We start from the raw sequence: 16,408 nt of genomic DNA, 5'->3' as shown, positions 1-16,408 counted from the left end.
AGCCTGGATACTTCTTGGGTAGGCGATTATCACGCACAACAGTCCGGCAAATGCTTGTGGGGCTGTGGCGGGCATCAATTCGCAGTGAAGCTAAATACACAGTTGTATTATACATCTATGCTCCCGCGTACCGACTGGTGTGATAAGAACATGACAGAACGACTCCCAAGACCCATGATGGGGTGAGGTTCGGAATGAAAAAAAAATCTGCATGTACTTGAACTTTCAGGTATTCAAATGACCATCGATACACGAAGTTGAGATACAAAATAGCTGCATTCCCGAACACACCTATATCGGCTACGCATAAGCTGTGGGAAATTCCCGAGTTCCAATCACCCATGAAAGAAAAGTCCAGACTTGTTTAAATAAAGACTGCGACATCAAAGGGCATCGACACCGCGGCAGTGTACACCGCGCACGCACACGCGTTGAGCAAAGTGAACGAATGCAACAAAAAAAAACCGTACGTGGCGGCGCGTCCCACGTCGTGTCAACGACTAAAAATTCCTGAATGACACACAGAGGATTCTGAAACACGCTGCACGGTTCGAGCTAACAAGGACGCCCTTTTGCCACGGACGCACACCCAGAGAGCTTTTCTCTTACTCACAGCCGTAATTGCTCAGGTGGGCTCAATTGTTAAGGTGTCTCATCGCAGCAGCAGCGGCATCAGCGGCAGCGGTGGCAGCAGCTGCGGCGGCGGCGCTCTGAGTGATCGTACAGCAACACGACCCGGGTGCGGCAACTGGCACACAGAAGAGGACGGGGGGGAGAGGAGGTGTGGTGGATTTTTGTTCTTGTATCTCTCTCTCAACCACCCCCCCCATCAATCCCTCTCCTTATTTTGTGACACCAGCCTGGCTGTAGGTAAAAGGGTAAAAGAAGGCAGGGCCCTTCCTGGCGGGGCGGGACTTCAAGCAGTCGAAAGGACCCCTCCGGGTTTTTTCTGCGTGTGTGTGTGTTTCCATACATGGAGAAGGGTGCTTAGGGGAGGGGGGGTATAGAGAGAGAGAGAGAGGTGGGGGCGGAGGCGGACAGAGTTGGCGGCCGACAGACGTTCGAAGAGAGAGGAAGGTTGCTTCATTCATAGTCGCCCGAGGCAAGGGGACGGGCACACGCAGGCACGCTGGGGGTTGTTTTTTAGTCTCTCGCGTGCGCCTTGCTAAGTTTCTTGCCGTCCGAGATTGTCGGAGAAAATTGTGCGCGCCCTGACTCTGCGAGAGCACGCGGGCTGACAGCTACCGGACTCGACGTTGTTTTTGTTACTTGCCAACTAGCCAAGGGCTTTTTTTGTTTGTTGTATTTGTCATTTACCGGTAGACCAGTAAACGGTGGTTGAGATTTGTTAATCGGTGAACGGCTTGTGCCGATACACAGGAAGGGAGCACGATGAACCAAAAAATCGCCACTCGTCTGATGCTCGCTTGCGTCTCGATGGGGATGCTCTTCAACGCCGCGATGTCCAGCGCAGCCAACGAAGGTAAGGAAGTGAGTGAGTGAGTGGCGTTTTACGCACTCGGGGCACAGCCTCTAAGCGCTCACTCACTCGCTCTCGCGCACAAACAAACTGTTGCGGGACCAAGTGCCCGTGTGGGTTTGAACATTATATTAACACGCAACGCCAATTGCGTCATATCGCGATGTGCGTCTCTGAAAGTCTATCGGAAGCTCGTCGTGCTGTGTGTTAAGTAGGTACATGCACGTATAGTGTACTGTGTAGCCTGTATATATCGCTATCGATAGTTATCGATCATACCTCGAGTATGTGTATCGTTATATTGTGTGTATAGCACGCCTCCCCCCACCCCCCATATGGGGGAGCGGTGGTGTAGTGGATATCGAACGACGCTTTGAATCACGACCGACCCCGGCTAATATCTTTTTGCGTAATCAACATGTATTTTTTTTTGTATCACGAATCTCTCCTGCACGTCGCTCGTGTGTTATATACTGCATGTAGCCCACATGCAGTATATCCCAGGTACGTGTCTGCTGTGATACGCGTGTGTGTGTGTGTGGTACACGCACGTGTTCCATTGCTGTAAGGAGTTTAGCGGAGGCTGTGAGAGCGTACGACATCCAACCCAGTCGCGTTAATCGGCCTCGTTCCACGCGCTCAGCGTGTCCCATCACAGCATCATCACGTCAGTCAGTTCCATCTCGTGCGCTCGTCGTGGGAGCTCGCTGAGGGGAGGGGGGTGGGTGTCTCCTTGCCCGAGGTATAATCCGCACCCTCCCAATACCACCACCACCGCCGCCGCCGCCTTACGAGGGGGTTGGTGGCCCACAAGCGCGTTCGCAGCACGCGGGAGGCGAGCAGAGATCGTCACTCAAACTTTAACCGCACCTTTTTTTTTCTTATTCATGCACTGCTTTACTTCGTCCAGGAGTCATCGTTGCGTCGTCGAACACGTACATTAGTTAGCGTACGTTAATTAGTGCACGCATACGCCCGTGCCATTGTCAAGCTCGATTAATGTGACTAAAGGTAGGGCTGTTTTTTTTGTTATCATCAGCCATGGTCGGTCCACTCCTCGGTCAAGACATCCAAAATCCCATACCACCTGTCACCCATTCTGCGATGTAATAATAATGATTCGTCGATAGCACCTGAACACGAACTGATTTGATCGCCGCTACATATCCTATAGGTATACGGTTAATGCTATTAATGATGCGACGTATATGTACAACATACACGACACACATTTTCTTCTCAGTACGAACACCTGACCGACATCGATCTGACACGTGACTACGAAAAAAATGGAGAAACGCAACCAGTGAGCAGTAGACCGGAGTCAACATCCGATGTTTATAACATGAAGCCAGCGGAAACCAGATTCTATACACTAGGCATATGAATCAGTCTGACCGGATCACAAAACCGCAGTGTGCTAGTAATAGCTTATACTACTAACACGTTGGCAAGGGGCTCGCATTTTCCGTGAAATCCCCGGACAGTGAGTCATCCAAACGATACGGCTGCAGTTTAGCCAGTCATTGTGGACGGTAAAGCACCCTTTGTGCCAGGAAATCTGTTGAATGTGTTGAAATGCCAACGCTCTATAAAGTGCCGGCGTTTTCTCATCCAGAGAACGGCGCGACACAGAAGTCAATCTTAAATGTTTAACTTTCACCGTTCAGCAAGGGTGTTTAACTCCAGCGGCGAATACATTAGGGCTAACGCTCGATGTAAGATTAGTATTGAGAGTAAAGCATTGCTTTAGAAACAGGGTTTAAAGTTTGGGATGAGGTTGAAGTTTGAGATATATTGTGTGCGTTTTCATAAGGCATTGAAAAAATGGAATAAGTAGTGTTAGGGGTTAAGATTTGGATATATTTCATCATCAGCCATAGATAAGCCAACTGCTGGGTTGTTAACGCCTCTTCATCCGTCGCGATCCTGCGATTCAATTATCCACTTAGCACCTGTACACAAGTAGATTCCATTGTTCGATTCCAAAGCTCCAAAATTAAGATAGATTCCATTGCTCCATCTCCCCGACGTGTGTACTCACGGATCCGTTCCAGTTGTTGGCTGAGCCTCATTATTCTGGACCATCTGCCATCATTCCTCCGAACGACACGTCCTCCCCAAGCCCACTTTTCGTAACAGTCAACTTGACGACTCTAAACTTTGTTAATAACTCTGCTATCCACGCATTACTCCTTCATGCATTAATATAATTTCAAAACTTCTACGAGTGTTTGTTTGCGTTGTTGTTTTGCGTTGAGCCTCAATTAGGGCGAGTCAATTAGCGTCAGTTACATCTCTCCTTCGTGTGAGATGCCACCGAGATTGTTTCGATTGCCGTGCGTGACCACGTTCACGAGATTCTCTTTCTCAAGATCGTTTGCGTACACAAAGACAACAGCACACACGCACAACCTGGAGCGCCCGCTTTTAGCAAGCGTCGAATGCAAGTCATTAATCATCGCAAATCAAACGGACTGTGGATTTCATGAAAACTATTCGGCTTGCTCCTTTTTTTGTTTGTTTCAAACGCATTGCCAGAGGGCTGAACGCCTTTTACCTGCATCGCGTGTTAACGTGACAAACACACAAATACAAAGATCCCCCGTACAGCCTCGCCACACTTTTGGGGCAAGGGTGTTTAGCGAGCACCTACGAAGGTCAGAACGGCGCCCGATCGCCTTTGTCTCCCCAGTGGCAATGTTTAAAACACTGCATCGGGTACTCGTTTGAGGTTGAGTCGACCTAGGGGAGGCACAGGACCCGTTTCAATAATCAGCACCGGCGTGAGCGGGAATCGAACTCGCGTAGATTTTTCGTAGCGCACCACCGCTCCTCAACATTAACAGAGCGCGCGCGCACACAGATAACAGCGAATCCAGATTAAAATTGGCTGTAATTGTATAAGTGCATCCTCGAGCAGCAGTTGCAATGCATCTCGTAATTCGCTGCTGCTGCTTGGTCATTCGTAAAGATCGGACGTGAAGAAATAAGCCCCGTCATCATCAGTCGTTCGCCGCCGTCCCCGCACATTAGGGCAGCGCTGCTGCTGCTGCTCTCTGCAGAAAGCCCCGTGGTGTCGCACTGCGCTTCGTGTTCAGCGGCACAGCTGAGCGTGTGTGCATCACCGGCACGGCTTTGCCTGTTGGTTTTGTCAGCCTTGCTCTGCCATGCGTGCCGTTTGCAGCGTGTCCGCTTTGGATCACCTAGGAAATGGGCATTGTGTGCGCGCGTGTGTGTGTGTGTGAGACGCGTTTTGTCTGCAGGCGAGGCCAACCTCTGAGTAGGGCTAATGTGTCAGGGTGAATTGTTGTAGGGGGATGTCACAGCTGTTGGTGGTGGACGTTCATGACCCTTCGGTGTTAGTATTGGCAGTAGGCTCGTGTCATTTGCGAGATCGAGTAATTTTAGAAAATTTTCCGCGACGTCAGATCGCAACAGCGTGTCGAACGCGAGCGGTCGTGCAGTGGTTAGCGCACTTCGCTCGGCGTTTGGTTCGCGGCTAACGTCGGTAACATCCGAGGCATCCCTAGCCACTAACCTCACCCCCTTCATCCAGCCGTGGATTGACAGCTGTCAATTATTATTGTGAATTAATTAATACAACATTTTTATATCTAATTGCATCTCGGTTGTATTTTGCCTTGCAGATAGCAAATCTCAATGTTACGGTTAAGTAAAGGACTTTGAAAAAAAAACATCTAAATTTGGGGAATTGTCATTAGTGTGCACATGTCACTTGCATGCAGATTAATATATAGAACATAGCGCTAGATTTTGGCATGCACACTGTCTTTATCGCACGCAATAAAATTCGTTGCTTTTTTAAAGCAGTTGGCCAAAGATCTCATTGTAAGATCCTCCTGAGAAAGAGCCTTGAGGCTTGTTATACTTTCCTGGATAAAGTACATTATTGTATCCGTTATAAGCAATGCAATTGATCCAACCCTGAAAAAGTTGAGCACAATTGAGTAAAATCTTCCTTTTTGTTCTTGTATTTATCAGAGTTGAGCCAAAATCTGCTGTGTGTATATATATACACCCATAATTATATGGGTTAGCTTATCAATAAAGTGTTTTTAAGTTGCTGTCTACGTGAAATATGGTCCAATGTAGTGTCTGGAGGAGTGCAATACGAGTTATTGTACTTGTAAAGTCAACTAGGTTACGTGATGTTGGAGATGTTAGTTGGTGTCCTTGAATGGCCTTACGAACAGACAGACCCTTACGGGGATGGGGACATTTGGAAGTGGCACATCGGCATGACACTGCATTGATCAAAGTCTCAGGCACAGTCGTGCAGACGCCAGGCATAGCCCTGTTTACCCAGATAATCTACATCATCACAAGCGAACAGCACCTACCTCAAGAGCCAAGCGTTCACCTTTAAGACTGAGCAAGGCACAACATTTAATCAGTTTTGAAACGTCACAACGTAACGCGGAGCTTTTAAAATCTATTGCAAACGCTGTACCGCAGAACAGTAGAATTCCTCTTAACTGCGGTGATGTGGGCAAGGAACATCGTGGATCCTATTATTCGTGATTTTATCCACGAATTTACTCTATATTTACACAAACAATGTGAATAATCGCGGATATTAGGAATAATAGGGGCACAGATAATAGGTGGTTTTGCAGACGCTATAGGTCCCGAAGATAAGATGATTTGCAGATAATAGGGCCACAGATAAGAGTGATGTAACGGTGTATATGTCTAACGAATGTAGGTGTACTATGTACAAGTCTAACAAGGGCTCCTGGCATTCTAAAGTCCACATTAATGCGATGACTATTACATTAGTTTGAAATCTCGAATTAGATAGTGATTACATCAATCTGTGTGACAGGAGAGTGCTTCAACAGTGGCGGGCCTTTACAGCAGATAGATTACTGTGCCACTTGATGACATGAGCGGTAGACTTTGAGTGTTTTTTTAACGAGATGATGTGCAGCATGTTTATAGGACATTTGGAAAGATGTTTAATTGTTAAGCGTATGGTGGTGGCATACAAATACAATACACACTAGTTTCATTAAAAAAAAACATATTTGTCCCTTCTGAGAAACTAAACTCTGCTGTAAAAGGGCAATTTTTCCCTTCCCCTGCGTTTTAAAAAAAAATCGCTAATCGTGTTTGTTTTGTTCATAACTGCATCGCACATTCCCCACGTAAATGTAGCCCGCAGCAGTCGCAAAGTCGTCTGCATTCCAACTGCGCTGCTGCTCACGCAGCTTTGAGGGATGTGGCCGTTCATTACGGCACTCAGCGTGACAAATTCAGAAATCGCCGACGCAAGTGTCTGCAAGAACACACAGGTTGTTAACGTTCCCCTGGGACGCCCCAACGAAGCCGCTGTCCTTTGTTTGGCAATGTTGTCTGGTCGCCTTAACTTTGCCGGAGGAATGAACGTACCGCCAGCCACAGAGTATTGATGCATTGCAAAGCCAGTTTTGTCTCTCAGACGGATTACTGAGCCGGTTAGTATTGATTTGTTTTGACCGAGGATAACTGGAGCCTTTAATTAAAGAAAACTAAAGGGCATTCACTCAATGACTCGGGCTCAACATGTACACACACTGGCAATTTAAACAGTCAAAGGGAAAAATGTGGTCAGTGGTTAGAGAGTGCGCGGATCGTAATCATAAGGGCTTGAGTTCAAATCCCGTTTGGGGAAACAAGTCATTCCTTTATCCCTACACGGTTGATAATATAAGTATCATAAAGTGGTAAGTCAATGGTGGTTGCCCTGTGGATAAACTCATCCTTGCCAGAATAATATGGAAATTGCAACACTGGTTATTTATACCGTACTCAAAAGCTGAGAGATGTTTAATGTTTAGTTGAGCAGAAATTGGCTTAAATTTTTTTCTCTTGCCAAAAAAATACATGTAGAATGGCAAAGTGAATTGATTAATGAAGTTTAAAATGAATATTTTAACTGTATTAATGCAATTCATTAGTTAAATCCCATTGTTAATTTACTGGGATTGAGGTATTCCCAAGTTGTGTCAGTTAATGGGAGGTTATTTGACCATTTTTGTACCATTCTGGCTTTCGTGGGTTGTTAAAGGAGGTGCTCAGAGTCAGTTAAAATACCACATCCCACTCATGTTAGCTGTGGTATTGAACTCAGGTCACTGGGCTCAAAGCACACCCCTCTACAAAAATAAAACACATACAATATGACGTACATTCCTTTACTGTTTACCTGCCCCTCTCTGTGTGTAAAGTGTACAAACATACATTGTCAGTGCGGAATCATCACAAAAATAAAATAACGTGAGAATTAATCACTCTCCATATAAAATAGCACCGTTTACAAAAGTTACGGCGCATTGATTTTTAATTTCGATGCTGACGGCGGTTATGAATTCTTGCAAAGATTTTATTGGAGTGAAAAAAAAAGATACATTTTGGATGGATAGCCATAGTTAGTGGAATAGCCACAATAACATACATCTCCCTTAATTCTTTTGAAATGTAGCCTCGGTTAGATAGTGCACTGCAATATTGGCCAACCTGACCATTCTATCACAATTAGTAGACTGCCCGTTAAGTTCAAGGTTTAGAAAACCTATAAAAGGAATACAGAAGATTCATAAAAAATAAAACTTAAAAAAAAAAGTTTTACGCTCTTCGCTTCTTTCAAAGCCTCCGTCATGAATTGAAATTGCTTGCACTGATACATTAGAATGGGGCTTAAAGTCATGGGATGGATGTGTTTATGAGTACATACCCATCTTTATTTTACAGTGCAGCCAGGTGCAATCCCACATGCTACGGAGGCGTTTTGCAAAGTCGTAACAGTTGGATTCCCACCGCAGGTCACTCATTTGTAGAGAATTGCCACAGAAAAAAAATGCAGGGATATATAATCGATGCACAAATAGTATTATTTCAATGTAAGTACAGTGGTAATATTTAATACATCACTTCATTGTGTAGACAGGGTTTTTTTTTAAACATAAAAGAGAAGTATTTCTGAGTTTAGCTTTAACTTGATCAAACGAGGATGCTGATTTTGTTTCCAGGTCTGAAACTCATTTGATGGCACTCACCATTCTGCTGTAGGGCCAATACGAAATCAGTATTAACTGTCAATCAACAGGGGGGCATCCTGTCCTGCTTGTTTGTGGCCCCACATGATTCCCACAAAACTATTTGGAAGACGTGTCCATTAGCGTCAAGGTCACTGTCAAATTTAACTCAAATTACAGTCATGTGAAGTATTATCGGTTTTGAACATCGGATAAGTACAATGCACATTTGTATCAGGGCCGACAGCGAGTAATTTGTACAAAACACAACGTACACAAATATAGGGACCAGCGTGACATAGCAGTACTTGTATGCCCTTTGCATTACGCACCTGACACTGATAAAGAAAGGAATTTGTGCAGGATACAGTTTATTTGTTCATGTCACAGGCTCGAGCCAACACCCTTGCAGATCATTTCAAACACTTTTTTTTTACGACCGGGAGTAAAGTTTTGAATAAGCGAGGAGTTTGAAGTTGAACTTTAGATTGATTCATGCCTGCCCTGCTGTAAATTCCTGCCGGTAATAATTCAGCTGACGTGGAATAAAGCCACACATTCTGTTTAAACAAACCATCAGTAAAACTGGGCACTTGGGGAACAGCATGTTATCTGGTTAGTAAAGCACAAGGCACATTTCAGCACATTCCTTGTTTTATAATTGATCAGCGAGAAGGTTTTGTTTTATTTTGTGCGTAATAAGAACTTAGTTTCAAATCGCCAACAAGGATTGCAATTTTCTTGGTTCTTTCGGTAAAGTCACGTAGAAGGGAAATAATAAAAGAATTAAAATACAACATAATAAAATATATTATTATATTATTATATAATTTTATTTTATTATGTTTAATTTTTATTATTTTATTATTTCCCTTCTACGTGACTTTACCGAAAGAACCAAGAAGATGAATCCCTGCAGTTACGAAAGCTTTAAATCGAAGGATTGCAATGTTCATCAGCACTGCTGTACCCAGCAGTTGTTGTTTCACACGCCTGACTGCTGATGATTCCCTGCAGGTTGAAACCGGTCCATCATTTCTGTGTGTTAAATAGTGATGAAAAAATGCTTCAGAAAACCCAATAGGCTGATGAACAGAAAATAAATGTTATGATAATTTTCGAGCACCGTATACAATGATTTTTATCTACACTGTATTTAGCTGTGCCTTTGGAAACATAGAGTAGTTTTTGTAGGAGTATGTTAATCCTATTAACCTTATCAACAATCCCATGTTTGAACAAAAATATACTGCAATTAAAAATACAACTTTTACTTTTCTATCTTTAAAATTTTCAGTTGTTTTAAGTGCGGGTTTTTTTTTCCCGTTTCAAGTTGAAGTTTGCAATCACCCATCCGGCGGGGGTCACCTCTTAATCTGTTGGATCAGCAAATAAAGTTACTCAGCAGAAGTGACTTCTAGTTGTTGAGTGAATCACGCTCCCAGTCCGTCGACGATGATGTATAAAATAAGGGCGTGCCACCTGGATAAATCGTTTTGTCTGCGTGTGTAATTTCCTGTCTGCGGCGTGCAATGCCTATGCAAATAAACCCTCGGCGCTGTTACGAATGCTTTGCGAGGGGAGGGTATGAGCGACACATGGCCCAACTGTACGGAACGTCGCTGAAATACAGCGGGATTGCGTCTTTGTGTGTGCCTCGTTGCTTTGGCTTTGGTGTCCTATTCAATGATTGCCGAGCAAGTGATGACGACGGCCTAAACGCGTTGCGTTGTTCGCTCGTATTATATCATGCAAGCGTATTTTTGCGTGTGTGTTACTCTTTCTGATGTGGTCGGTTTGATGAAACAACATAAATGGGTTCACTGGAGTTGTTTTAACTTATGGGAGCAGAGCAAGTATGTGTGTTTTTCCAGGCAGAGAAGTCCAGGGAATGTAAATGGTCGTTGATTGTAAAGATTTGATAAAAAAAATACTTAAAGCTTTAAATTTGTACATGTTGGCTAGACAAAAAAAAACATTTTTCTACTCTTTAATTTTCTGGCCCCAATATGCCCACTTCAATTATACAATACATATACTAGCAATGGGCATCTACTGTGTGCTTCCATGTGAATAATGATGTACTGTATCATAACTATGATTATTTATATATATACATAGATTTAAACATGTGTGTGTGTGTTTTCAGCATAGCATCGACTTGGCAAGCACAAGTTCCGATAATAATTTACCTAGAAATAAATAATAGCTTTTAATAATAAACAAAAAAAGGTTCCAACTGAACCTGGGAAATAGTCCAAGTTATCGAGCCAAAATAAAGGTTAGCGATTAATGTAACAAAGTACAAACTCTGGAGCAACTAACCTCAAATAAATAACCCAATTAGACAAAATCTAATTAAATCTTTACCGCTACTCAAGAGTTCTGCGTAACGAATGTGCGTCAACGAATGACAGCCGTGTAAAGTCTTTACGAAGTAACCGAAATCGTATCGCGTGCCCGAACCAGCTTTCTTATGTCAGGGGACGTGTTGTTATCATATGCCCACGGTGTGTTTATTGTTCTTGGAATAAGACGTCTTGACGCAGCTTTTGTGTGTATTCTGCAGTGAACTTGATGGACACTACAACAGTAATGGGGGAGCTGGGATGGCAGTCGACTCCGTCCACTGGGGTAAGTGCACAGAATTTCATCCAAAATAAGCAGGGCCTTTTTATTATTAATATTATTGTTTTATTGGTTGATGCTAAAACTAAATTCTCCACAGTTGTATTCCTGTTGTGCTGTTGGAATCATGGAATGTCATGAGACACAGAGTCACGGTGATTTATGTCTGTGAAATGTTGTGCAAGTTTAGATGTTGCATTATATATATAAAACAAAAAGTGATGCATCTGTGAAAACCTTCCAGCTAACAGTGCCACCAGCCTGTGGCAGATAGTGGCCCTGGAAGATGACCTTTCAGGGTCGTTCCACCACACATTATATTGTCAAAGTGCGTTCAGTGCACGTCAATGAGAGTGAAATGGGGCATTTAGCCACACTGACCAGCGTGGTGAAGTATGATCAAATACTTCTCATAGCCGATTAGTTGTTGGGGGGGGGTCTTCATCCAGCAGTTTATTAATCAAGGGCTGCAAACGAATTATTACGTATATATTGGACAATGAAGTGTGATCTGATGGTTTTTTAGTGCAGTCACTGGTAGCTGGGTTGCGACCATCAACTCACTACATTTGAGAACCCGGTTTAATCACAGCCCTGTCGATGTGAGTCTATGGGTCTCCATGTGAGTGTAGGGGTCTCCATGTGAGTGTATGGGCCTCCATGTGAGTGTATGGGCCTCCATGTGAGTGTATGGGCCTCCATGTGAGTGTATGGGCCTCCATGTGAGTCTATGGGTCTCCATGTGGGTGTATGGGTCTCCATGTGGGTGTATGGGTCTCCATGTGAGTCTATGGGTCTTCATGTGAGTGTATGGGTCTCCATGTGAGTCTATGGGTCTCCATGTGAGTGTATGGGCCTCCATGTGAGTGTATGGGCCTCCATGTGAGTGTATGGGCCTCCATGTGAGTCTATGGGTCTCCATGTGGGTGTATGGGCCTCCATGTGAGTGTATGGGCCTCCATGTGAGTGTATGGGTCTCCATGTGAGTCTATGCGTCTCCATGTGGGTGTATGGGTCTCCATGTGAGTCTATGGGTCTCCATGTGAGTGTATGGGCCTCCATGTGAGTCTATGGGTCTCCATGTGAGTGTAGGGGTCTCCATGTTAGTGTATGGGCCTCCATGTGAGTCTATGGGTCTCCATGTGGGTGTATGGGTCTCCATGTGAGTCTATGGGTCTCCATGTGAGTGTATGGATCTCCATGTTAGTGTATGGGCCTCCATGTGAGTGTATGGGTCTCCATGTGAGTCTATGGGTCTCCATGTGGGTGTATGGGTCTCCATGTGAGTCTATGGGTCTCCATGTGAGTGTATGGGCCTCCATGTGAGTCTATGGGTCTCCATGTGAGTGTAGGGGTCTCCATGTTAGTGTATGGGCCTCCATGTGAGTCTATGGGTCTCCATGTGGGTGTATGGGTCTCCATGTGAGTCTATGGGTCTCCATGTGAGTGTATGGATCTCCATGTTAGTGTATGGGTCTCCATGTAAGTGTATGGGTCTCCATTTGAGTCTATGGGTCTCCATGTAAGAGACGGGGTTGAGACAAAGTTGATACCATTTTTAATCATCGAACAAAGACGGGCACTGCATCGCGCACTTTCAGATTGCGCTTCTGCGGCAGTCTGGAATGTTCTTCCTTCCGATAATAGGAAGCCACTGGAGCTATGCACTTTTACATTTAGATTGGAAACTCAATTCTATCGAACTGCTTTTTGTGTTTAGTTTGTTGTCCTTCCCCCGCACCTGCGAGTATCCGCATTGGCTACGTACGGTGCGAAAGAAGTTCAACATATGTACAATTCACGATGAGAGCCTCGTTTTAATAATGGGTGACTGAATCCCAGAGGCAAACCCATGACCTGAACTGTGCCGGCTCAGTGCTTTGACCCCCTGCAGCACCACCCCAACTCACCCACCCACCTTCAGAAAGCAATAGCGCCCCTTTTCACAATAGAGGCATGGTACAGTGAAGGGAGCAGCGGGTTTCCCAACTCAGGCCGCACTCGGAGGGGGTTTGATTTTCTGCGTCACTCTTGCACAACGTGACGCATTCCAAATGAAATTTGCCACACCTGCTCCCCATTGAGCAACAACCACTACGCAGGTGTGCGGCTTTTCCATTTAATTTGCGCCGTTTAAATTCGTGCAGGTTTGGCCCACTGCCCTGGGAATTGGACCCACCCCACCGCTCTCGTGTACGTTCATAGTTCGTAAAATGAGAAAAAATAAATTCCTGGAAGTTACACAAAAATGATACGGAACATTTCAAACTTGAAATTTTAATGCAGAAATTGCGGTTTTGTGTAAATAACTCCGCCGTTGTCATTGTACTCTGAATTCTGAAGAAGAAGAAGAAGGGGAAAAAAATAAGCGCAACTCTTGAGCAAACTTTTTTTTCTTTTACAGGGTTTCCGTTTTTATGTGGTGATAAATGGGGAAAAATAGGAGCGTGCGTGACCACCCGTGAAATGTGACACCGTGCCCAGCACAGCCTTGCTGCCAAATTGTTTAAATGTCCCAACTGCCTCTGTGAAGGCCGGGGCAATGGGGCGGACAGAATGAGTGAACTGACGGCACATGACGGGATTCAGATTTTTCACGTAAAAAGCAAAGACACGCCCGCATTTGTCGCGTAGATGACGCAGGGCCACAGATAAAGGGTGTTCCTCAAACAGAAAAAAATAAATTAAACAAAATCCATAACGCACAGGATCCGTTTCCTTCACCTGAATGTCAAGCAACAACTGATCCCTTGAATAAGATAATGGTGCTCACAACAAATGTGTTGTTAAGCCGTATCTTTTGTGTTTAAGGCTGTTACGGCTCAAGTGAGGCATTTTTTTCATGTCCGTTAAAAGTGAAGACTGACTCAAGCAAGCATGCAATTTTACCACCGTGGACGCGTTTCCCACGTCACCGCTTCTTGGTGGTGGAATTTCAGCCGAACTTTGTGCTCGCATTGTTGCACGCACGAAAGAAGATGTGTAAGAAAGCCCACTTTTGAGTACAAAAGACACATTGTTCACATTCAGCGCTGGGAAAAAAACACACACGCTATAATTTGGGATGATTTAGCATCACTGATTGCACAAAGAACACTGTCTTACATGGTCTGAAAGTACATGGGGAATAGTGCAGCTTTATTCATTTTTATTATAATGAACACCAATCCATTTTAAAACCAGCGCAGCATTTGAATGCCATACGATTCACTTGAGTTGAACAACCAACGGCACTGTACCAAGGTGTACATAAACAGTGTGGGTGTACCATTATTCACATTAATTATAAACATTTCTAACTTGGCTCCTTTCTTTTTTGACGACAGAGTGATTTATTTGTGTTTGGATCACAGGCATAAGGCAAGACTGCAAGAGATGGTTGGCATATTTTTTTTTCCCCCTGGTGTGGTTTTTTGTGGGATGCAGCGAGTGGATGGTGGCATTTACGGGTCTTAGGAGGCAGAAGAAAACCAAGCATGCTTTGTTGTTACCCACCTGCTCCAAATTCCTGCGTTCGAACCCACGGCCGAAAACATATTGGAAGACTGGGCACAAGCGATGGCAAATTAATCTTCGGCAAACGGTAGTGTGCCTCCTGTGAGCCGTGCCTTGCCAGGAACTTGCTGGTGGGGCGGGGAGGGTGTTACGCACACTTTGAAGGTTATGCCGCTTGCAGGGTTCACAGTGGGCGGCTGTGGGGGTCTCCCATTGTAGCTGCAGGCGCAGATGCCGTTCGAGGCATCCCGGTAGGTAAGCGGGCAAGCCTGATTTGGCAATTGGCAGCATTCGTGAATATTAAAGCTATCCTCTTGGTTCTTTCGGTAAAGTCACGTAGAATGGAAAAAATAAAAATAACAAAAAAACATAATAAAATTATTGTATTATGTTTTCTTTTCATTTTTTTTTATTATTTCCATTCTACGTGACTTTACCGAAAGAACCAAGAAGATGAATCCCTGCAGTCACGAAAGCTTTAAATCGAAATAAAGGCTGTCGTTTGAGGCGCTTCATTAATGTAGAGTTCGTAACTGTTATGCGTGTAATTGTTGCACCTTCAATGCTCCGTACGAAGATGTATTGGATAGTTATTCTGCAGAGCGATAATTTGAACGCAAACTCTAGTACTCAGCAGGAGCAAAGTCTTGAAGTTATAGCTGCCTGGACCCTTTTTATATTGCATTATGGGTTTTTGTTTGTCGCCAGAGCGCTGTATATCGTGAACGAAGATAAAGTCTGAAATATGTCAGCCAGCCAAAACTGAGTTTTCCCCTCAATCGATACACAGATTTACACCCCTCTCTCTCCTATGTATCATCTTTGGGGAAATGCTATTGTGAGAAACATGTCAACAACAACAATCGCCCATAAGTCCCAGCTGTGATCACTAGGACAGATTGCTCTCTTAACGCAGCAGCTGACCTCTCGTGAAAGGCCATCCCTTCATTTAAGAGCACTTTTGTTTGGCATGAAGAACGGTTATAAATACACATTTCAAATATACATAATAACAGTGTATACACAAAAACGCATGCTGTATATAATTAAACATTTCTGTAAAAGGATTTCACGTGCTTTCAAAACAGATTCGAGTACTGCAAATTGTGGAACGATATGAACATTGCATTTGAAATGAGCGCACACAAGATACCATTATTTCGGGTCCACCAAAAGCATTCTACTTTGTTATAACTGCTGAACCTCAAACTGCTTTAAGAAGAAAATAATTCAAGCGCAATGATACTTAATTAAATTCAAAGCTTGCGCTCGATGGGTATTAAGTCAAGGCATCTTCTCGGTTAAATTTTTATGGACCCACAATGGTATAGTTTTAAATGTCAGCACACCCCCCCCCCCCCAAATTCCCATATTAGTTTGAGATGCATTCATGTGCAATTATGCTAATGTATGTATGTATGGTAATGCACTGAGTTAGGGAAATTGGTCTATTAGGAAGTAGAGGCGTTTGCGAAGCTCTATTAAAAGGCGATGATGCTCGGCAGCAAACGAGCACTTTGTCAAAACGTGGCAAGTATTGGGTACGCCCACCACCGACACCTGCAGAGTTTCAGAGAGACTGGTGTGGCATGCACAGGTGTGGAGCTCACCATTACTTCCAAGGGATGATGTTGTCCCGTGGACTGGCACAAGATCCTCCCTTAGGGACACCGGTTACTCTATACCATTTAAAGGACGAGTGCTTTTTTAATGGGACAGTCGAGTATTATGAGGCCCCTTGCTTCCAGCCCCAGCTGGAATATCG

The 16,408-nt window shown here is 44.3% G+C and overlaps 1 protein-coding gene across 2 annotated transcripts in view; it reads left to right on the top strand.

Annotated features, from left to right (window-relative positions):
* The first annotated feature begins 1,040 nt into the window (after window positions 1-1,040).
* Window positions 1,041-16,408, top strand: part of LOC144934769 (ephrin type-A receptor 4-like) — a 76,543-nt gene continuing 61,175 nt past the window's right edge. Inside the window, exons 1-3 of one of the 2 annotated variants that reach the window (XM_078860899.1) lie at window positions 1,052-1,102; window positions 1,381-1,483; window positions 11,090-11,154. In XM_078860899.1, coding sequence (XP_078717025.1) covers window positions 1,393-1,483; window positions 11,090-11,154 — 156 coding nt within the window. In that variant the 5' untranslated portion in view covers window positions 1,052-1,102; window positions 1,381-1,392. Of the gene's footprint in view, window positions 1,484-11,089; window positions 11,155-16,408 lie in introns of both variants that reach the window. The other variant, XM_078860898.1, reaches the window with a different exon arrangement.

The sequence above is a fragment of the Lampetra fluviatilis genome, chromosome 11, assembly GCF_964198595.1.
Source record: "Lampetra fluviatilis chromosome 11, kcLamFluv1.1, whole genome shotgun sequence".
Lineage (NCBI taxonomy): Eukaryota > Metazoa > Chordata > Hyperoartia > Petromyzontiformes > Petromyzontidae > Lampetra > Lampetra fluviatilis.
This window is presented reverse-complemented; position numbering and strand designations above follow the sequence as displayed.